Here is a 22771-nt window from a genome sequence, read left to right as displayed (position 1 = left end):
ATGTTGCTATTTAGCATTCATTAGGATTTAGGGATTTTTCTTCCTATTTTGGCATCGAAGAAGAAAAAGAAGTAGTAGAGGAAGAAGAAGAACCGTCGACCAATGACGCGACGAAACGTCATCAACACGCGACCGTTGGCCTCCTCCTCCTCCTCCTCTCCCAGAAGCTACACGGAAGAAAACAAGTTAAACGTGAACTGGGTGAACTGGGACCATAACGCATCGCTGCTCGGTTGAAGTGGGTTTTAACCCCGGGGCGGTGACTGTGGCCGTGGCTGGACTAACTGCAACACACTGTAGAGTTGTTAAAAAGGAAAAACAAAAACAAGAAGCTACGTCCTAAGCTATCGTTATCAGCACAGGCTGCTAGCCAGGGGCCAAACTGGCGCACTTTGGATGAAAGGCGCACACAGAAGTACGGATACTGAGCAAACAGCATGGACTGCAGCACCGCCGATTTCACAGCTAATGTGCTACATGACTCTCCAGGTAGAAACCCAGTTCTTGTACTTTGGGCTAAAGGGACATGTTCCCCAGGAAACAGCCAAGGTAGCCTGTAATAAATAAATAAATAAATAAACTAGCTCAATTGTAATACGTTTAAAAATTGCGAGACATTTTATGGTGGGGACAAGCAAGAACAATGCACTTTTTTACTCCACCATGTTCAGCTGTCAAAACACTTACTTGCCAGTTCATTAGGTACAATAGTGAATGACAGCCCTGCACAAATGTTGGCTCCGGGAAGGTTGTGGTATTTGGCATCACTTTAAAATAACTGAGAGAGCTGTTGATTAAACTGTTTTCCTTTTGGAGGCTGTGATTTGTAGCACTTCTGAATTGTGTTATGTTGTGGTACTGACAATCCTGTTTGACCATGAATTGAACATCCAGCTGAATCGCCACCTTTCTGATGCTGTTTGGGTGAATGAATGAATGAATGAATGAATGGTCAACACCATGTGTTTGTGCTACTACTTAAACTTACTCATGCTTGGACATTGCTTTAGCTCAACTTGAGTTTGTTCCATAATTTCATCCACATATAAAAAATAGGAAATGTTTTTCATTTTGTGCGGGCACAAGGATGCTTTAAATTTAGTTCCCTCCTCTTTTTGAAAAAACATTTTTTTTAATGTTTCCTGGGAGTAGGTTCTTTATTGCTTTATACATAACTTGTGCTGTTTGAAAGTGATCAGTGAATTTTCAACGAAATCCTAACATTATAGCAGCTACGAAGCAGGTATTTAGTGCAGGACATTGGTTTTCTGTAGTGTGCTTAATGTTTTGGCAAGTTAAAGGTAAGTGGTGTATATTGCTTGGGACATAAAAAAAATATCTGATCAGCTTTTACAGTACAGATTAAATAAACCACTTGTACACGAACCAGGTGAAATTGACTCGATGTCAACTAGCTATAACGTCAAGTTGCTGAGGATACATCAGATGTTATTAACCAATACCATAAATATGTGAAAGCACATTCATACTATTCTACATACATACTTTTTAAGGTTTACAAAACTCTTGAGTAAAAATAAAATGACCAGTTTATCAGACCAAACATTTATTTTGCTGACATTTATCCTGTCTCCGATCAGGGAAGGAATCTTCCAGCTCTGAGGATCTTGTTCCTCTGGCACAGCTCCTGATGAGGCCTCAAAGTGAAGAGAAAAAGTCATGCGGCAACACCCAGGACGTAGTCTCCGACTCTAACTCGAAAGAGGACAAAGGTGCTGAGAACAGAACGGATACAGTTCGCTTCTGAATTGTGTTTAATTATTTTAATTCAGATCATTATGCCAAATTTTTGTGTTTGTCTCGTAGCTTCGGGTGTCTCCTCAGAGGATGAGCCGCTTGTAAAGCTGAAAACTGCACGTCCCAAGAAACAAGAGAAAAAGGAAAACACGCCACCCGAGTCCAACTGCAAAAATAACAAGAATGCAGGTGGCTACATAACCACACGTCGCTGGTCGTTGTTCCGCTGTGATTTCAGCCTAAACTGAACATGTTTTTCTTGATGTAACCTACTTAGGTTTGAATACAGATGACAGTTCTGACAACGAACCTCTGACAAAAATCTCCAAAGTTTCCTCCAAAGCCGCTAAGAAGACGTTGTCAGTGCCGCCGAAAAAATCTGTCGAGAGAAAGAAGAAAGGTGGGATAATTACCTCTTCACAGACCTGGAACATCAACAAAGAGCTTCTGTGTCAGACGCTTACTCTTGACTTGCTTTTCCTACACAGAGTCACCGGACAAGGACGACAGCTCAGACGACGAGCCTCTGAGTGAAATCGCCAAGAGAGTTCAGTCACGTCCTAAAAGAAAAGCATCCTTTACTCCGTCAAAAAAATCAACCCCAGTTATTACATCCAAAAGGAGCGCAGCGAGGAAAAAAGGTGGGTCAAACTGGAAAACTTCTTTTCAAAGCTTCTTTTTCTTACCAAAAATGTTTTGTTTACAGTGAAATTAATTGTTTTTTGTTTATTCTAGTCAAATATGTTGAGACTTCCAGCGACAGTTCAGACGATGAGCCGCTGATGGCAATCAAGAAAAAGAGCCAAGCGCCGAAAGAGAAGGACGCCTCCGCAAACAAAAACACAACAAAACGTACCGACAAATTCCGAGAAGGTAAGAGGCCTCATCATTACAAACCAATTTAAATAAATTTGAGTACAAGAGGTTTAAATTCGAAGTACTTCGGTTTTAAAAGACACTTCATCCCCAGACAGCAGCTTGGATGACGAGGAGGACGACGATGACGTTCCCCTGGTGAATCTCGTTGCCAAGAAGAGGAAACCAGCGAAGGAAAACACCAGGAAGAGAAACGTGTCGCGAGGAAGCGCCTCCAAAAAGAGAAGAGGTACTTCAGGAGCAGCTTCAACAAAACACTGTATGACATTTCCACTAAACCATCACGAAACCTTTTCCTTGCTGCTGTTTTTTTGGCAGAATACAGCGACGAAAGCTCAGATGACGAACCCTTGATTAATATCGTGAAAAAGAAACGTTCAAACATACGTACGAAAACCAAAACAAAGGCCTCGCCTCCAAAGAAGAGGAACACGACTCCTAAAAGGGCAGGAAAGAAGCCAGTGACAGGTAACCACCCTGCCCTCAGCTAGAGAACGTGACAGAAACCAGTCATGTGCTCATGTTTAATTAAATGAATTCAGTTTCAGATTCCTTGAGCAACACTTCGGATGATGAACCGTTAACGGAGGCAGCTAAACACCCACAAGTGACCAAAATCCTGAGAATACATCTCGAGAGGTGCGATGAAGAACGACCAGCAGGAAGCCTGAAGAAAACCCAAACAGGTATTGTTCACATATATATATATATATATAAATATATAGACCTGCTACTGATGCTGCAGTGCATGTACATTAATATTATTATTCTTCAAAACAGAAACGCCGGCTGCTGAAACGCCCCTGAAGGAAGACTCTGGCGAATCACCAGAAGAAGAAGAATAAACAAACTCCTCAAACATCACGTAAAAGGTCACAGCTATGTTTAGTACGTCAATGTGTTTTAGTTACATTCGCATTAATTTAAGAAGATGGGATTTTTACTACGTTTTGTTTTTAGTATTAGGACCAAAATCCTTGAAGGTTTTATTCGCGTCTTAACATATGTGCCAATTGTTTGCACTCCCCCGTTTCCTCTAGTTTTATATATATTTTTAAAGAAAAAAAAAAAAAAGACATTTTAAAACTCAGTGTTTTAAGTATAATGTATGCTTTGTGTCATGTGCACACTCTGCACACAGCAGTGACAATTTGTTGTGTTGGATTAAACTACTTCCATGATAAAATTCATGTCAGATGACTCAGTGTCTTTTTTCTATCGGGCATTTTTATTTTAGTGGGATTATAAACCGTGCATGTTTATACCCCAACTCACTAATCTGTGCAACAACACGCTCCACTACATCTACTAACTGGTGTCACAGGCAGCTCTACTGTATGTTTATAATCTGGTATCCCTATCTATCCCTTTTTAATTTTCAGCTTTTCATTTTGGAGCCTGTTAAAAGCAAACCTTCATTAATTATTATTTTAAATAAACAACAATAATAATATCTAGGGGACATCCTTAAAAAAATCATAAATTCTTATTTTATCTTGTTTTTTTACTTGTGGTTTTTAAGAGCATTTCTTCTTTCTTTTTTCTGAGGAGCTTCTGTCCCGGCTCATCGACGTGAATGTCTTACCAACAGTATATGGCATGCTTTCCTTATCATACTTATTAGATTTTGGGAAAAAAATCCCACTTCATTTGAGTAATTGTGCACTGATAATCCAGCTGGGTTCAGTAATTCATGCACCCGAAGGCCTTCACTTCACATCCTAAATGGCAGCCGTCAGTCAGTGGATATTTCTGCCAATTTTGAAAAGGCTAAGGTAAGAAAAACTTCCAAACTGTTACTGAAACTTCAGTAGTAATAGTCATTTTATGGTAAAACTGCTGAAAGTGTGTGTTTCAAAATAGATACAGCAGGTGTGTTCATTGCAAATCTGTCAATAGTCATTTTTATTGCATTTCATACATTATGCATGAAGCAACATAAAGCATTTTTATTATTTAAGTAAACCAATTAAATGTTTAAGTTACATATTTTTGTATATTAGAAAATATTATGAGAATATTAGGGTAGAAAATGTTAAGCTATATGCTATTTTCATATATGCAACCTGCTGTATTGTAATGATTAGAGGGCAATTGAAGCGACGTGGAGCAGTTAGGGGAAGATGGTGACCATGAGGAATGGATTCAAACAACAAAGCTGTGAACCTGCTTTCTTTTGTCAACGTGAACGTGAAGTGTTGGGATCGAAAATCCAAAAACCCACACATGGTTGCCAGATCAGCCACTGTTGAAAACATGATTCATCAAGTTCATGGTGACACACGGTCACAGCGGCACTCATCAAAGTATGAACCCTCTACAGAAGAGACCAGAAAATACTGAAGCCCAGGCAGAAATGTCCCATGTCCCTGCGAAGGTTTCAAGCTGCTGTTGGCGCCACAAAATCAAGTGTGGAAGACCGCTATCCTCTCCAGAGGAATCTCTTGTGTGCCCCCAATAGGAACAGTAGGATCCTTCGGTATGTCTCCAGTTGTACCACGACACTAACTAGAGGTTGTGAACTAAAAAAATGAACCAAATTGTTGTGATAAGACTATTTACGATGTGTTTATAATCTACCTCGACACAAACCGGATACCTCGACTGCAAGTCTGTAACTTTTAGCTTACTGCAGCTCTGCTACTATTTCTTATTGTTTCCAACGGCAACAGTAACCATGGGTACTTTGACATTCCACTCTGGAGTTTCAAAATAAAAACATTCGTGGAGCATCATGTAATATTACACAAATAACTGAAAAGTTCTTCTTCGTGCACGCCAGCTCCACTCATTCCTAAGTTTAATGGGTGGCAACATGTTGGTTTGTTCTGTTACTGGTATAACAAGAACAGAAACACATTAAACTGATTAAATGGCTGTGAACCCTTCTGCTGAGGCGGATCACATGGTGTTTACCTTTGACGATGTTGCATAGCGACAGCCACGACTGGCTCCGCCCACTACACATTACTGACAGAAGAACAAAATCAAAGGCGATGATGATCAAAGCCACTCACGAGGTCATGTGACATTCCCCCTTTAAATACACCGGAGAGGCCACGTTGACCAACACTGACCAGTGACAGTTGTTTCAGTTCATATCCGAGTAAGGAGAGATAAAATCATAAAGACATCTTTCAGCCATTGTTAAAACAAGACGGACCAATGGAGAGGGAAAACATAATCCTCAGGGACCAGGTGAAGTGGCTCCAAGACTCACTTGACACAAACCAAAAATCATGGACAGAAACCATTAAAGATCTAACATCGGAAATAGAAGACCTCAAGTACGAAAATGCTAGACTCAATGAAAAGGTTGAAGAAGGCAAAAAAAGGGAGGAGGAACTAGTTACCGTGTGGGACATAAAGGAGAAAGACTTTAAGGATGCCCTCGAAACTTTAGAGCTTACCAGCCAGGTCACGAACGATACCATCACCGTTGATCTGGGAACTAAGTTAGCGAAATGTAGGACATATTACAAAGAGACTGTGAAAGAGCTGCGAGAACAGCTTGAGACAGTTACAGCAGATGCTAATAAGTACCAAAAGAAATCCGCTCTGCTGGAGGAAAAACTGTCAAAGATCGTGAAAGAACATGAAGCCAGAGCGCAAAAAGATGCGGCCGAAACAAAAAGCCACTACGAAAAACAGGTGGAAAAGCTTAGACAGCAGCTTCATCAGACTGAGGTTAACTACAAATTTGATGTGGTAAGATTAGAGGCAGATATAAAATTACAGAAAGACATTATCGATCAGCTAAAGAAGGACAATGCTTTCGTTGACGCTAAGATCCGAGGTAAGTGTGGGCCGCTGGAAGACCGCATAGGCGTTCTGGAGAGCGATCTAAAAATTCGGAACAGTCAACTCCTGAATATGGCCCAGAAAGCAGAGGAGACTAAGCTCTTCATAGCGAAACTGAACAAAGAGATTAAAGGCAAAGCTTCTGAGAACTTCCTGCTAACGAAACAAAGGAGAGACGTGCAGGCTCAGATTGTAAAGGAAAGGGACAAAAGCGCTTCCTTCGACTGTCAGATCACGGAGCTGAAGGTACAAGTCGCAAAACTGGAAGACACCATCGAGGAACAGGAGAAAAAGGAGAAAGAAATTTCCGACAAGCTCTTGATGCTCCAGATTCAACACAAGGATCAAACTAAGAAGTTTGACCGAGTGAGTCTCGTACTGAGGTCCAAGGTGCCAGAGGCCGTCAAGATGAAGGAGAAGATCAGCCACATGGAAACGTATCAGCTGCGTTTCAAGGAACACCTGCAGGACTGTGTCGATTTGATAAACTATCCAAATAAACTGAAGAAAGCAGTCATTAAACTCAGAAATATGTATCTGAAAGACACAAAAGAGACACAAGATGAGATACAAATACCCACGTTCCTCAAACAAATAGAGCAGGAGACCAAGATTCATGATCTCACTGAAAAGGTGGGACGTTACGAAGTCATCGCGAAGTCTCAGAGTCATCAGATAAAACGCTTGGAGGCACAGATACAGATGTTGCGAGACGATCGAACACAGAAGATAAGCAGTTTTGTTGATTCGCTAAACAAAGAGAGGAGGACGAGTCATGAGCTGATGAAAACAGTGAAAGCTCAGACCTTACTGCTCAAAAAGGCAACAAAGCCGATGCACCAGAAGGTAGGTTCCTGGATCAATAAAAAAGTCCTGAACAACGCCCCACCCCGAGCTCCAGCGGAGGTTCCAGAGGAGGAACCACGACAACTCAGGGTGGAGGACTTCCCGCAACCAGTTCTGCCGACAGGTGACGAAGCAGCACCAACCGCGCCTTTCAGTTCACCAGCCTCTTCACCGTCCACCGATCAGCTTCATTCAGAGCACAGACTCATACAGGTAAAGCCACGTGTAGACGACGCTTTGCCACCCGTTGAAAGTTAAACTGGCATCAAGATCAAGACAGTCGCCAAAACACAAACAGACAAAGCAACCAACAACTGCACCTCAGTAATTATGGGTTGTTGTGGGTTTACCCCGAGTACTTCGGTTTCTTCCCACACGACTCACTTGCAGTTTATTAATTTAGTTTTGTTTCAGTAAAAAGAAATAAAACTATATGTGTGTATGCGTGTTTTTTTGCCCACAGTGTCCACATTTATTATTATCATCCATTTTGACAACTCAGAGCTACAGTAAATGTTGTCACACACTAAAATGAAGATCACCAATTTCTACCGTAAAACTGATCCTGAACAACGAATCCAAACTAGCATGTTGAAACAACAGAGTTATGCATGTGACGTCATAGCAAGCGACGTCTCCATGGTCACGCCACTGAGTGGCAGCAAATGACTGCAGCATCTCAGTAATTATTGGCTGTTGTGGGTTTTACTCCCAGTACTTTGGTTTCTTCCCGCACACCAAATCAAACAACTCACTTGTAGATTGTGAAAAGTAATTTGTGAAATTATACATGTGATTTTTTTTCTTCTTTTTTTTGTTGCACACAAAGTCCATATATATTACCCAAAATTTAATGAACAGTGTTCAGTTTATTTTGGGTATGTCCTAAATAGACATTTTTTTGTTTTGTTTTTGTTTTTTTGACTGGAATTATGAGAGGTTAAATAATTTGAAGGTGTGTTCTAAAGTATAGTTTTATAATCAGAGATTAATACACAAAATATAAAGAAATTACAAGTATTTGCTTTATCTGAACAAAGCAAGAAACCCAGACAGAAAAAATAAAACCAGACTTTATTTTTTTCTTCAATTTAATGAAATATTTTTCAAACTGACATTATCAAATTATTATTCTGCTATCAAATATTGAACGGGAAATCGCTCTGCTCAGTTAAATCTTTTCGGCCAGGGAGTCTATATGAGTAGCCAGTCATGTATTTTATTTTATTAAATTAGTAAGCACAAAAAAATGGGAGATATATCAATATTTAAACCATGTGACTCCATCGCGGCATAAATATGCGCAAACATGGCGCACCGTGTGTCTCCTTGGTGACGAGGCGGAACCGGAAGTGCCGGAAGAGCGATGGCAAAGCGCAGAATGAATTATGTGAGAACCAGTCCCTGTAGCTGTTCCAGCTCCTTATTTTGAGATTTTAGTACACTTTTAGGCCTTTTATACTCTGCTTTTTTATCATTGTCTCACATTAAGGTAAGAGAATCAGCTCCTCGGCGTGTGAGCTAGGTGAAACACTAGCTTTCTCACTAAAAAAAATATTAGCCGACAACGTCTGTAGCTCCAGACACAACCGCGGGCTTGATTTCAGTACATTTACAGCCCGGAGTCTGTGCGTTCACTTGTACGTCCGTAGTTACAGTAGTTTAAATTAGAGTCCCCGCCCGGTTGGAACGACCCGGGGAAGAGATCAAACGTCTTCAGACCAAAACAGAACATTTTAACATTATCGATATGTAGCTGGTTTTACATGTCTAGCAAATATTAAGTCAAGATATTTGGCCAAAACCTATTAAATATGCATTTAGAAAATATATAAAATGCTGCAATGAACATGTAAAAGTGATAAATTCTTCACAAGGCTATGACTTAAACCTGAATGTGCTCCACTGATAGTGATTGTTTATTAATTAAATAGTTCTTAACAAGTGCTAATAAGTGTTACATTAAGCTCATTAACAGATTATAAAACATTGGGACCTTGGACAATTAAAGGGCCCCACAAAACTGCTACACGGGAGAAAAACACTATGCATGTGTCTCCTGATCATCTATATAGAGAGATTATTTTTACAGTGGTTTCTTTTTTGCATTCATTATATAACTGTATGTCAAACATAAAACATTGTTAAGTTTTGGTTATTTATGGAAAAAAATGTCATACGGCCCATTTTTCTCCATTAAATACTTTAGTCTTTGCTGTATTAAGAATTGTTTGTTTGTGTACAAATTGAAGAACCAATGACTTCCATGTTTTTGTACGCACCGTGGATGTTTACTGGTTTGCCACTGTCCACTAGGGGAGGATGAGTGCTGAAGCAGCAGACCGGGTGGCCGCTGTGGCCACCAGTCGGCCCAGCACACCTCTCCAGACATCCTGGTTTGAGTTCCTCCTGGACGACAGCCTGCTGGAGAAACACCTGCAGAAATCCAACCCAGGTCTGCTCGACGTCACCTACAACTTCAGCGTTAATTGTGCAGTGGTTTCATACCAAAACAGGGGAAGAGTGCAAATGTGTTTGTGTGTTTCCGCAGACCCGATGCCAGCTCAGCTGATCATCCAGTTCCTGGAGCAGGCGTCCAAGCCGTCGGTGAACGAGCAGAATCAGGTGCAGCCTCCTGCAGACAACCGCAGGAACCGCACTCTGAAGCTGCTGGCGCTGAAAGTAGCCGCACACATGAAGTGGGATCTGGATTTACTGGAGAAAGGGTGAGTGTGAGCATCAAATGAGATTAAATGCAGTGGAAGTCAGGTGCAGGCGAGAATATTTGCCGTTATTACAGTGGATACAACTAATTTCATGCAGGAGTAAAACGTTACATGAGTATAAATCACAGTAGGAAAAGGCTTCTCCTTGAACTCTAACCTAACTAACTCCTTCTTCTCCCTCAGTTTGACCATTCCTGTTTTGAACATGTTACTGAACGAGCTCCTGTGTGTGAGCAAAGTGCCGCCCGGGGTGAAACATGTGGACCTGGAGCTCTCCACTCTGCCCCCGACCACCGCCATGGCTGTGATCATCTACAACCGCTGGTGAGCGGAGAAGTCTCACTTTAGACATTAGATTAAATTATCAGATAATCACAGTCTGTGAATGTAGATTAATGAAGGAAAATAATCTAATATCTTTTCATAGAATTTTCTGTTGCCATTAAATCTGTAATAATCTGTAAATCTAATTATTTACATACAAACTCTTTTATGAAGCATCTAGATCCCCAGTAATGTTATAATAAAATCATTTTTAATACTCATCATGCAAAAAAAGAGGAAAATGAATTGAGTCAACATTTATTGTCTTTTTTTTTAAATTTTTATTTTTTATTAAAGGGCCATCCGGACCATCGTGCTGAGCAGCTTTCCAGAGAAACAGACCAAACCAGGGCCTCACCAGATGAACATGTAAACACTTCACTTCCTGTGACTTCTCTCACAATTTGAACACGTTTAGCTCCTTTACAAACTGTGAAGCCATTTGTTGGTTTCTGTCACCGAGTTTTTCTGACACTAGAGTCATTTCAGAATAGCATGATCATCTTCATACTCAAGAATAACTTGATTCGACACCCACAAGAAAAAAAAAAAATTCTTTGTGTGAAGAGTTTTGTGTGATGTTGACTTGTTGTGTCAAGAGGCCTCATTTATCAAACCGTGTGTAGGAAAGGTTCTAAACTCTGTCGTAGGAATGAAATTTAGTATTTATCAAACGTGCAGGTTGTTTGCATTCAGAAACACTTCATGATTATTCAAAAATATCTGCTAAATTACTGTTTGAGCATTTTTATTATTAGAGGAAACCGGCATCATGTGGTTACGTGTGAAGTTTGAGATTGCTGAACACTGCGACTCTACGTGTAGCTCCGCTGTTCTACCACTAGAAAATGATAAATGAGGCCCCGGATACGTGGTTGAGTTTCATCTCGTGTCCTGCTCTAGGTTAAATATTGTGCAGCAGGAGAAGGAAATGACTGAAAACATCCTCACTGTGGTGAGTCAACATCAAATTGACCTTTAATTATTAAATAAACAATAAACTCGCCACTTGCAGGTCCACTGAACTTTGTGATTTTTTATTTTTTTTTACCATTAGCTGAAAGAGCAAGCGGTCGACTCCATCAGCGTCCTGGAAGGAGCTCTGCGGCTGAAGAAAGACTTCTACGTTCACACCATGAGGACTCTGGACCTGCTGGCTGCCGACGCCGCCACCAACGGAGAGACGGAGTCCTCGACCGCAGGGTTTCGCATCAGCGCTGATCAGCTGCACTGTCAGGTTGGTGGGACGCACTGCGTTGTCTTTTTTAAGACTCTTGGATCAATATTTTTAGACCAAGGGCCCCCAAACTGATGGAGAGACCTACTACATGTGTTCTTTATCAAACTTGGCCTAGTGCTATTTATAAATAAACATCATTATCATCATTCTGCATTCAGTATTAAGCTGTTCAAATTATAAATTATATAATTGCAGGTGCATTATGATTTGGGAGGTATTTTCTTCCAGCAAGGCTGCACAGACCAACCAGCCTTTGAGAAAGCTCGAGATCACTTCAGACAGACGAAGGAGCTGTTACAGAAGGTAATACTACTCATACCTGAAACAGAAGTGAGAAAGCTCACACATACAGCAGCAGCAGCAGCAGCAGCAGCAGCAGCTTTCATTCCTTTATATCTTCTAGCTGGACTCGACCGTCCACGTTCACCTGGACGAGAGGCGTCTGGCCGGCTACTGGAACGCCTGCAAAGCTCTGACCGGAGACTGTGACCCGTCCGACCCCCAGACCTCCCCCTACGACCAGATCAACAGCCTGATCCGAGTGCACAACCACCAGGTCTGAGACAGTTAAATGTTTTCGTGATTGATGCTAAATGGGGATTGATATAAGCTCTGGAGGCATGAATCATATTTAGGATGTAATGTTGGATCTATAATGGTTTTACAGAAAAAAGACACGATCTATATGTTTAATTGTTTGGGTTCATAAAACTGTGGATTATAGAGGCATTTTTTTAAATGTTGTTGAAATAATAATGTTGAGATCTTATTCGTCACTATAGACAGTGAAAGGAATAAAACTACACAACCGGTTAAAAGTTTTAGAACAGCATCAGTTTCCTCTGGTATAGTTGGTCAGAGCTTCATCCTACAGCAACAAAATTACCCAAAACTTTAGTCCAAGCTCCACCAGAACTACCTCAGGATAAAAACAAGATGGAAAGCTTGGAAACATGGAGTGGACCATGGCCCAGTCTCTCGACTTTAACCCCATGAAGCTGGTTTGTGATGAACACCCTACAAGTGACACACATTTCTGGGAACTTCTGCAACAAAATTGGGAGAAAACTCTCTGAAAAATATTCAGTTTACATTTTATAAAGAAAGAATGTGTGGATTTGTTTTGATTCCATGATTTATTTATTTTTTAAGCTTATTTATAACTTATTTATTTGATCTATTCTTTCATTTCAGAATAAAACTGTACACATTTCAATAAAAAAGAAAGAAATATTGGAGGGTTCTAAAACTTTTGACCGGTAGTTTATCATCTATTTTAACATTTCTTGAAAGTCATATGTTATTTTTGATTAAATAAATCCCAAACTATTGACCTGCCCAATCTTCTCCCCCCAAAAAGTGAGAAAAGTGTGAGAGACAGATTTATAAACAGAGATAAAACGTAACTTTATGTTGAACTTGTTAATAAATTCCCCTTGGTGTCTTTCACAGGCCGTCATTGAAGCCTTCATCAGAGACAACGTATCCCGCAGTTTACCAAACCACTTCAGACGCTCTGTTCTCAGGGAGTTCTTGTACAAAGTCCAACAAGGGTGAGGACACAACAGGATCTAAACTCATTCATAGCAATTTTTTATTTATTTATTTTTTTAAGTGAAGCCTGTTCTTCCCATTGATTGTTAATACGAAAAGTGATGCATCCACTCTGTCTCGGACTCTGTCTCTGTCAGGGAGTCCGGTCTGGATGAGGTTTGTCACAAGCTGTGTATCTGCAACGCCGTCCGGGACGCTCTGGAGGGAGAAGTCCTCAGCGTTCGCTTCCTGCAGCTCCTCCTCAAACCCGACAAACCAATGGTGGACTTCATTTTAGAGGTAATTAGGCTCAGATTATCTTTGAATATTTGAATGAGAGCCTTTACGGTCGCATATACCCACGTATCGCAATAAAAGTCCTAGAATGTGTGAAAACATTTTTGTCTGAAGTAGTAAAAGTTTTTTTTTGATACTTAGATTTTGTTGAGTCTTTAAACACAGAAATGAACATTAAAAAAAAAAAAAAAAACTCCCGACATCCATAGAAATCAACGGTTGCTATGGATATCACTCAAGGGGTCTGAGAAACCAACATCACACAACCCGTGGACGACTCCTCGGGCCAAAAACATACAGAACACATGCAAAAAAAACAAGAAATAAACTGCACAATCAAGATATTGCGGAAAGCGATCGTATAAAACACTCTAGTCCCCAAGAAACAAACACCACTTTCCCCACCTTGGCTTAAAGGTCTAAGAAGGAACTTAACTCTTTCCATCTAACGAATTTCCTTAATATTGCTTCGCCAGTTATCGACTGTAGGTGAATCAGATTTAAACTAATATTGTGTGAGTGTTTTCTGTGCAGCCAGTGTCACAACTTTCAAAAGATACTTGTCATTTACTGGTAAATCTCCCAGATAGTGACACATACGTTGGTGGGATCAGACGTTGAGACCGTGGGATTTGCCTCCTCATCCTAGAAGTAGTAGAAGTTGTTTGCACCATTGAGCATCTGACTCAGATTATCTCCGTCCTGCAGGTGTGCACGCGTTCGATGGAAAAGGACCGACCGTCGGAGACGTCCAGAAGAAACATGGCCTCTTTCATGAAGTGAGTGTCGCACCTTAGACCTCGTTGCAGAGACGACGTCAGTGCTGATGCATTAAAAATATTCTCGCGGTGCAGGACTCTGTGTGAAAGCTTGGAGGAGCTGCCTCTGGTGTTCGTGGTGTCGTCCCACAAGCTCTTCATGGAGCTGCTGAAGGAGGAGGAGAGGAAGGTCCTGGTGGAGCAGATGAGGAAGAGGTCGGCCACCATCAACCTCAGCGCCAAACCTCTGCCTTCCTTCTACGACATCCCAGGTACGCGGCCCGGCTTCGCGTGTTCACAGACGGGCGGGGAGTTCCCACCGCGCCCGCTCATTGTTCGTCTTTTACTGCGTCCACAGCTTCTGCCAGCGTGAACATCGGGCAGCTGGAGCAGCAGCTCATCCTTTCACTGGAGCCGCGCAGGATCAGACAGATCCTCATCGAGCTGCACGGCATGGCCGAGCGACCCTTCTGGAGGGTCAACAGCAAGGTCCGAGAAATGATCTCCACACTCTTATTAATTCCTACATTGTCAAAAACGCTTAAATTAATTAAACCGCTTCCTGTTTGTGCAGTGGGAGGTTCCTCCAGACTACATCAACGTCATCCTCAGCATTAAAGACAACCTGACCAAGGACCTGGTGTACATCCTCATGGCTAAAGGGCTCCACTGTATATCAATAAAGGTCTGCTACTGTTTGTCAAGTGGAAAAAAATAAACCTCGTATTTAGTGGATCTCACATGATTTTCCTGTCACCTCAGGACTTCGCCCACGCGCGGCAGCTTTTCTCCGCCTGCCTGGAGCTCGTCACCGAGTTTTCCCCCAAGCTGAGGCAGGTGATGCTGAACGAGATGCTGCTGCTGGAGGTCCGCGCGCACGAGACGATGGCGGCCGAGGGCAGCAAGGAGCGGCCGCCCCCCGACCTGGTCAGCAGGGTCAGAGGTTACCTCGAGATGAGGATTCACGGTGGGTGGACGGCGTAGATTCGTTCAGGCATCGTTTGCTTTCAGTTCTGGGGCTTTTTTTTTGTGCTTCCTTCACTCCAGCAGAAAACTTTGGCAAAGACCGTGACAAAAGAAAAATGAATTGTCATAATGTTATTTCCAAACCACAATTTATGAGCCGCCTTTTAAAGCAGGTGTATAGAGACACATGATGTAACTGTGTACACTAGAGATGAACTGATACAGATTTTGTAGGGCCGATAACAGCCTTGGCTGATATGTGCTGGCAATTTTTCTGAGCCCATATTTGGAGCTGATACCGCTTTTTCTCCCTCCATGTACATGATAAAAATGACACAATGATAATAAATGTTACAAGTCTCAAGTTAACCCATAAACATGAACATTGATTGAAGAATATTTAACGCATACAAATAAACAGTGAATATATGTAGAAATTCATTCACTCCACTCAGCTCAGGGTTGCATCAGCCACTTTGTATATTTTTATGTCATGTTTCTCTGTTTTTTTTTTTTTTTATATATTTTATATATTCTCAACATTTGCACACAGAATTGACAATTACGTTGACTTGACTTGAAAATAAACGGGTGAAACGAGGTCGAGCGCAAGCACTTTCCAGCTTCTGGCTGCACGTGCTCAGCTGGTGTTGGAGGAGCAATGTATGGGCTGCACAGTCTGCAGCGTCTCCAGCAGCACAGGGCTGCCTATGGATGTAGAAATACCTGAAAAAAGTGCAAATATTGGTCAGTTTCTAGTATGCACCAGTGTCTTGTGGGTATTTAAATCCTCCTGGATGCTTCTACAGTGTTTGCTTTGCCCCCTTTTTTTAAACATTTTTAATATTTTAGTCACTGGCCAGAATCTGTTGTTTGTCTCCAGATGTGCCTCTGCGTCAGGTGGTGGGAGAAGAGTGCGTCGCCTTCATGTTGAACTGGAGGGAGAACGACTACCTGACTCTGCAGGTTCCACCTTCTCTGGTCATGAACAACCCGTACATCAAGGTAGCGCGTCTCCACTCATCACCACTTTCTCACGGTTATATTTATATCGTATATATTTCAGGTGTGGTTTGGGGTGTAAATGTAGAGCAGTTTGTGTTGCACGTTTTATGTGTGAAAAGCCTTTGATTGACATATATATCTTAGTTGCGGTAAAAGTTTCTCTGGTTGAATTCACCCCGTGTAGCTCGGACAGCTCCTGGCCTCCACCTGCAAAGAGCTCCCCGGTCCCAAAGAGAGCCGGCGCACGGCCAAGGAGCTGTGGGACGTGGTGGTCCAGATCTGCAGCGTCTCCATCCAACACAAGAGGACCAGCGACGGCCGCGTGGGTCTCATCAAGCAGAGGGAGTCCTCCATGGGCATCCTGTACCGGTACGTCTCATCTCTTACATCTCTTAACGCCGACAGGTCTGGGGGCGTCTCACGGGTGAAACTAGTCCCACTCATCCTGCCGTGTTTTTCATTGTCTGAACCTTCTAGGAGCAAATTCATCACGTTCGTCAAGAAGATCAGAGTGAGTATCTAAGCACGCAACCTTAAAAAACACACACAGGAAATATTAAGTATTTAAATCAGAGTTTTGTCTCATATTTACCAGGAGCCGCTGGTGCTGACGACTCTGATCTCGCTGTTCGTGAGGCTCCACAGCATCGTGCGGGTACGTCTTTAAGATGTGTGATTGTTGAGTTAATAAAAGTAAAGAATAATGTTCTGCCGCTGATACTCTGTAAATGTCTCCAAATGTTTTCTTCCTCCTCAGGACGACATTGTGAATGAAGTGACAGCAGAACATCTCTCCATCTGGCCGTCTTCGCTCCCTAAGTAAGAACTGTTTTTTTTTTTTTTTGTTTTTTTTCTACGGTCTGACCAAACCACGGGGGTTTGCCATTCACTCTGAGCCGTGTGGTTTCTATGGGCTGGCTCGGTGTCTTTATTGTGGAGAAGTCAGAGAGTTAAATTAGCCCCGTTAGCCGTACAGTCGCCTCTCGTTCTGCCTAAACGTAGTGATTCGCGTGTGTGTGTGCAGCATTCAGGGGGTGGATGTGGAAGCTGTGGCTGTGACCGTCAAAGAGCTGGTTTCCTACGCTCTGACTCTGAACCCCAACAACCAGTCGTGGCTCATCACACAGGCAGACATCTACTTTGGTAAGTAGAGGCTAGTATCAGTATCGGACCGGTACTAGCGTGATGAGGTCGATACTTTTGTTACAGTTTCTCTTCTATACGTCCAGTAAATTACTCGTCACAGACTTCTCTCCAAGTCTCCACCTGTAGTAAAAGGTGGATGTGGACAGAGTTTAATACTCGAGTACAAGCATCACAGCTGCATCGCACAACTGGAACTGATGCAATTATTCAGATGCATCAGAACTCGGAACATGATAAAAACAGGATGCAGACTCACTTCTGTGGTGGAACATGAATGAGTCGACATTTCCCTCTCTGAGCAATTTTTATATTTTATTATTCCATTGTTGCTTAATTTGTAATAAGGTTTTATTTCAGTTTTCTTTGTCACAGGCATATGCATTATATTCAGTTTTGAATAGGTGAATACACAGGTGGAATACCCCCATTCATGAGCACCAAACCCACCTGTTGCCTCCCTCCAATCCCAATAACCACCCTTGAAATAAACAGAGAAAAATGAATGAATAAAAAATAAATTAATGAAAAAAAAACTTGTTTATAATATATCAATTTTATATCAATTGTGTGTAGTTAAAGGGGAATTATTTAATTTGTATACTGTTAAATTGTTTTATATTGTAATTAGTTAATGGAAACAGGTTTATTTGACTAAAATATTTGTCCTGTATTTTATCATAATAACAATGACCTAACTAGAGGCAAAGTTATAAAGTTATTCAATGATCATTACATTTTATTACGTCGGTATCGGCGATACTAGCTCTGTACTTACTTGGTATCGGGTCGATGCCAAAATTCCCAGTGTCGCCCGCCCCTAGTTTGAGCAAGTTTTTTAACTTTTTAATAGTTATGTGCTACTAATTGTCCTGAACTATTAAAGTATAAAGATATTTAAACACAATAATGACCCTGTCTTCCCTCTTGGCAGTGACCAATCAGTACTCTGCTGCCCTGAACCTTTACCTCCAGGCTGGGGCCGTGTGCTCGGACTTCTTCACCAAAGCTGTTCCCCCAGACGTCTACACGGACCAGGTAAGAGTTCTGTCCGACGTATTCTGTCCTCGTTACTATACAAATAATCCAGGGGCAGGAGCCTTTATGACAATATGTGGACGATACAGTCGCTGCCAGTCTGCTGGATTTTAGATGATTCTGTTGAGCGTGTGTGAATCTGCTTACCTGGAGATAAATGTAAGCAAAACGAAGAACATGCTCAGTCATTTTAGGAAAACCTGCTCCTCAGTCATCAGTTATAACATACATATACAAATATCTGGCAACAACTATTGACGATAACTGCAGTGGGAGCAGAATATAAGCGGCATTCACTCCAAAGAACAGCAAAGGCCGTTTCTTTTGAGGAAATGTGATTCTTTTAATGTGGATACACCTGTCTTGACATTGTTTTATAGATCCTTCATCGAATCCGTTTTAATCTTCGTTTTTATGTGTTGGTTCAGAAACCTGAAGCAGAGGTGTAGAACCAAATTACAGAGAAGGGTGAACACCTGTTCTAAAAATCACAGCCGAGTCTGTACTCGTTATATAACAGACATCTGGTCAGAAAGTCCTCCTAGATCCTTGTTTCATCCTCCACGACCTCTTGCATCAGGAGTTCTGTGTAGGGGACCCAGAGCTCAGAGCTCCTTTATCCCTGAGGCCATTGTGGCTATAAACCATCACATATAGCTTGTGTCTCTCCTCGTGTACCCGCTAGATTCAACCTGCACTTTATTTATTTATTTTTTGTTTTTCCACTTGCATTGTGCATTAGATTGTTGTATGTCTTTGTGTTGTCTGGCTGGGTCTTGTATGTAGGTTTAAATTGGAGCGTCTGTGTTGTGATGCCCATCAGAAACTCTGCACCAGGGTTCGTTTCGATCTTTTTCCAGTGAAATATAACTGATAACTCGCATTAATTACAGGTTCTGAAGAGGATGATCAAGTGCTGCTCAATGATGAACTGCCACACGCAGGTCAGAATCTGGACTAACTGCACACGTTAATAACGTAGTCGTGTTTATCTTTATATCTTCTGTAAAACCTTTTGTCTGGTCTTCATCAGGTCGCTGTTCTTTGCCAGTTCCTGAGAGAAGTCGACTACATGACGGCTTTCAAGGCCCTTCAGGAGCAGAACAGGTACGACGCGGCTCGACGCGTTCACACATAACTGAGACGTTTACTCATGTGCTTTATTATTCTGCTGCAGTCACGACGCCATGGACTCGTTCTACGACTACATCTGGGACGTCACCATCCTGGAATATCTCACTCGTATCCTTCCGGTTATAGATACACGCATAAGGACAGAGCTTTGTAGAGGTGGTTTACGTCAGCCTTCCACTTGCTAATATCTTTGATGTTCACTTTATTCTTCCTGACTCTGGGTTCAGATATTCATCACAAACGGGGAGAGACCGAGAAGAGACAAATAGCGGTAAGTCTTTAAAAGCCCATTCTTGACATTTTGATCTCAACATTTCAGCCAAACGAAGTCGCATCTTACTTAACCTGGATGTCTCCTGACGTTTTCAGATAAAAGCGATCGGACAGGCGGAGCTGAACACCAGTAACCCGGAGGAAGTCCTGCTGCTGGCCGCACAGAAGAGAAAGAAGAGATTCCTGCAGGCGATGGCCAAACTGTACTTCTAAGACACGTGGAGCGATGTCGGACTTTGTGGGATATGTATATTTTTATTTTGTGCTAGAAAATAAATGTTTTTACACTTGGACTCGTTGGAAATGAAGCGTTCTGGGAGGGAAAAAAAAAGCCCAAAATTTGAAGTTCTCAGGAGCGTTATGCTGAATAATGCCTTCACATTACCAGAGGAGGGAAGAGAAACTCACCAGCCGTTAGGCCTCATGTTGAGTTTCATTTCTCTGGTGATTTTTGTCATCACTTAAAAAGGTTCAATGGACGTGTCTACATTATATTGTGGGTTCATAAACTTGTCAGTCTGATTTTTTTTTAAATTTATTTTTAAATCAGGCATGCGGTAAATGTCACAAGCAAATATTTAAATAGAGCTGTGATATGCGTCATAACATTAGCACGATTGCAAACCTGATAATGTGACGCTGCATGTTAAAACTGTTAATCTGATTCAATCATTTTATATGGTTTACATTCAAATAATCGTTTTAAAATCATAGTTTATTCCATGTTTCAAAATCTGTCAGTGCACTTTTGTAAATGTTAGAACTCTTAAAAGTAATAACCTTTAAACTGTTTAGATATATATGTTAATTTCCTTTTCATTCATATTTTATTGTCTCTTTTTTGTATGCTGGGATCAGCTATTACTGCCTTTGTCTTTGAAAGAAAAATATATTAATATTCGTATTATAATTATATCTAAAGCCAAGAATTGGACCCAAGGTATGTGAGAATTTGTTCAATGGACAATATTAAACATCACAACAAGAACTTGATCTGTGTATGGGCAGTGATGCCAGGTTACTGTAATCTTGATGACTTTTTTCCCCGAAACGAGTAATCTAACTCGTTACTATTTCCAAACCACTAATCTAAAACTAAACTAAAATTTCCCATAAAGCATTGCGAAAAGTTCTGCAAAGCATTTGACTCTGTCAAAATTGCATTTATTTTTGACACAGTTAAACGTTTTGGATTTGGCAATAGGTTTTTATAATGTTGTATACACACTGAGGGATTATATATTAATGATCAAAGGTTGATTATAAGTCACAGTTTTTCTCTCAAGCCTCTGGTTCGTGTTTAAACCGTGACAAATGTGAACTCATGAGAATTCACAACTGTTCCCATTCTTCACTGTACGGTATACCAGTTAAAAAAGGAACTAAATACCTAGGGAGTTGGGTAACCAAATGCTCAGATCCTAGTCAAAAAAAGAGTGTTCAAAATACTGTTGAAAAATGTAAGAAAAGCTTAAACAACTCTGAAAGAGATCTGACACTGTTTGGAAGAACATTGCTAACAAAAAGACTGATCTACCCTTCATACTCCCTTCTTTTCAATAAGTTGGGAGAGTTTTTTATTGAAAAGTGATTTTGCAATTTCTAAATTATCCATCAAACTTTCTGCCTTCCAGTAACAAATTCTAAATTGGAAAATGATTTAAAATCATAGCTTCGGTCCCCACAGTGTCCCACTTTGGAATAATCGAGTCATATTAAATAGAAGAAAATCTATATTTATTGAAGACTGGGTGGCAAAACAAGTGGTGGTCAATTGCACATCTGATGGATGAAAATGGTGCTACAATTGAATTGGATGAGTTTAATAACAAATATAATTTAAATTGCTCGGTTACGAACTGCCTTAAGGTGACTCAAAACATTCGCTCTCGTTCAATTGATTGAACAACCTAGCTAACACTCCAACTCCAAAGCTACAAAATGTAAGTATTAACTGTCTGGATTTCTTGTAAGCTTTCTTGTAGCTATGTAAGAACGTTAAGAAGTTAGTTTCTTAGACCAAATGTCCTCTTTGCTAGTGTAGGGTAGATGGTATATCTACCATTCTTACATAGCTGGCTATGCTCCAAATCCATAAATGTAGATTTTCTTTGTTTCAAATCTATCCAGTTGGGTGTAAGCAGATCGAATTTCTAGTTAACAATCTCATGATCATAACCCATATATATATATAAAATGGTAATAGCCAAGTACTATAAATCCATATGCAATGACGTCACTTCCGTCCAAGGCCACGCCTCCATTAGTGGGTGAAATCTATCAGTAAATGCAGCGAGGCCGGGAAAATGTGGATTATCTGATCAAACTAAGGACAATTGGACTCGACAATGATCCATACGAAGAGGTATGGATTTAGAAAAGCGGATTAGCCTTAATTTCAGTCAGTATAAGTTATGTTAAGTTAGTTCATTTCAGTGATGATAAATGTAACTAAATAAACGATGCTAACGCCAAGAGCTTTACTGAGAAATAACGTTAGCCCTTCCCCATTTTTAAATTAATTTTACAATTAGACTGTATTAAAACCGTTGTTTCAAATTAATGCTGCTAATCTCAATGTTAAATTAAGCAACATTACCCGACAGGATGTGCTTTAACGTCATTTGAGCACGGTCCGCAAGCGTCACCAAAGTGCTCAAATTACGTCTAAGCACACCCTAGAGGGTAATAATGCGATTATACAACAATTACCAACAAAATAAAGCGTATAATTAAATATATATTCATGTTGATGGACATTTTGCTCGCAAAATTTAAAGTTTTTTTTTGCGAGTGCGCTTCCCGTTTCCATGGAAACAAATGGGACCTGACTAATACCTGGAAAACAATCAGTGTCAGCGGTAGACTCCAAAGTGTAATGGAACACGGTTTACTACACCAGCAAGTAGCCGGAGCCTTAGTAACGACTTAGCAACGGAGAAACTTTATAGTACCGTTAAAGTTTATGGAGATCGTGGAGTTGCCCAAACGGAATAAATAGCTAAATAGCGCACATTTAAACACTAAACTGCTTAGTTAGTTTAGTCTTGTAA

General features: G+C 41.0%; 3 protein-coding genes across 5 annotated transcripts; all 3 read left to right on the top strand.

The window, feature by feature from the left end:
* Positions 1–141: 141 nt before the first annotated feature.
* LOC125019508 (nucleolin 2-like) lies at positions 142–3824 on the top strand. 2 transcript variants are annotated; one of them, XM_047604320.1, is made up of 10 exons: positions 142–489; positions 1602–1733; positions 1828–1947; positions 2036–2158; positions 2247–2399; positions 2494–2631; positions 2729–2863; positions 2953–3102; positions 3183–3320; positions 3415–3824. In XM_047604320.1, the coding sequence occupies exons 1-10, from the start codon at positions 438–440 to the stop codon at positions 3477–3479; spliced, it is 1206 nt and encodes a 401-aa protein (XP_047460276.1). In that variant the 5' UTR covers positions 142–437; the 3' UTR covers positions 3480–3824. The 2 variants fall into 2 exon arrangements, with proteins under 2 accessions (XP_047460276.1, XP_047460275.1); XM_047604319.1 differs by having other exon boundaries at positions 144–489; positions 3177–3320.
* A 1848-nt stretch (positions 3825–5672) lies between these two features.
* Positions 5673–7713, top strand: LOC125019497 (CAP-Gly domain-containing linker protein 1-like). The gene has a single exon (XM_047604308.1). The coding sequence runs from the start codon at positions 5800–5802 to the stop codon at positions 7537–7539; it is 1740 nt and encodes a 579-aa protein (XP_047460264.1). The 5' UTR covers positions 5673–5799; the 3' UTR covers positions 7540–7713.
* Positions 7714–8598: 885 nt separating this feature from the next.
* ints8 (integrator complex subunit 8) lies at positions 8599–20011 on the top strand. Of its 2 annotated transcripts, none has more exons than XM_047604282.1 (28): positions 8599–8671; positions 9598–9736; positions 9833–10007; positions 10191–10331; positions 10629–10700; positions 11235–11286; positions 11389–11568; positions 11767–11874; positions 11975–12127; positions 13024–13124; positions 13263–13404; positions 14110–14180; positions 14256–14431; positions 14518–14648; positions 14734–14844; positions 14922–15126; positions 16009–16130; positions 16315–16499; positions 16608–16641; positions 16726–16785; positions 16888–16949; positions 17155–17273; positions 18208–18311; positions 19205–19255; positions 19345–19418; positions 19489–19553; positions 19673–19716; positions 19815–20011. In XM_047604282.1, exons 1-28 carry the CDS (start codon positions 8648–8650, stop codon positions 19929–19931), a joined length of 3018 nt encoding a protein of 1005 aa, XP_047460238.1. In that variant the 5' UTR covers positions 8599–8647; the 3' UTR covers positions 19932–20011. The 2 variants fall into 2 exon arrangements, with proteins under 2 accessions (XP_047460238.1, XP_047460239.1); XM_047604283.1 differs by having other exon boundaries at positions 8625–8773.
* The last annotated feature ends 2760 nt before the right edge of the window (positions 20012–22771 follow it).

The sequence above is a fragment of the Mugil cephalus genome, chromosome 14, assembly GCF_022458985.1.
Source record: "Mugil cephalus isolate CIBA_MC_2020 chromosome 14, CIBA_Mcephalus_1.1, whole genome shotgun sequence".
In the NCBI taxonomy this organism is placed as follows: domain Eukaryota; kingdom Metazoa; phylum Chordata; class Actinopteri; order Mugiliformes; family Mugilidae; genus Mugil; species Mugil cephalus.
The sequence above is the reverse complement of the archived record's forward strand: the minus strand, read 5'-3'. Positions and strand labels throughout refer to the sequence as shown.

Bases quoted from the DNA above. Each gene is read 5' to 3' on its own strand.
- LOC125019508 (XM_047604319.1), top strand. From the start codon at position 438: ATGGACTGCAGCACCGCCGATTTCACAGCTAATGTGCTACATGACTCT. The intron at 490-1,601 runs GTAGAAACCCAG...GTCTCCGATCAG, and splicing joins TGTGCTACATGACTCTCCAG to GGAAGGAATCTTCCAGCTCT. The intron at 2,400-2,493 runs GTGGGTCAAACT...TGTTTATTCTAG, and splicing joins GAGCGCAGCGAGGAAAAAAG to TCAAATATGTTGAGACTTCC.
- LOC125019497 (XM_047604308.1), top strand. From the start codon at position 5,800: ATGGAGAGGGAAAACATAATCCTCAGGGACCAGGTGAAGTGGCTCCAA.
- ints8 (XM_047604282.1), top strand. From the start codon at position 8,648: ATGGCAAAGCGCAGAATGAATTAT. The intron at 11,875-11,974 runs GTAATACTACTC...TATATCTTCTAG, and splicing joins CGAAGGAGCTGTTACAGAAG to CTGGACTCGACCGTCCACGT. The intron at 19,554-19,672 runs GTATCCTTCCGG...CTCTGGGTTCAG, and splicing joins CATCCTGGAATATCTCACTC to ATATTCATCACAAACGGGGA.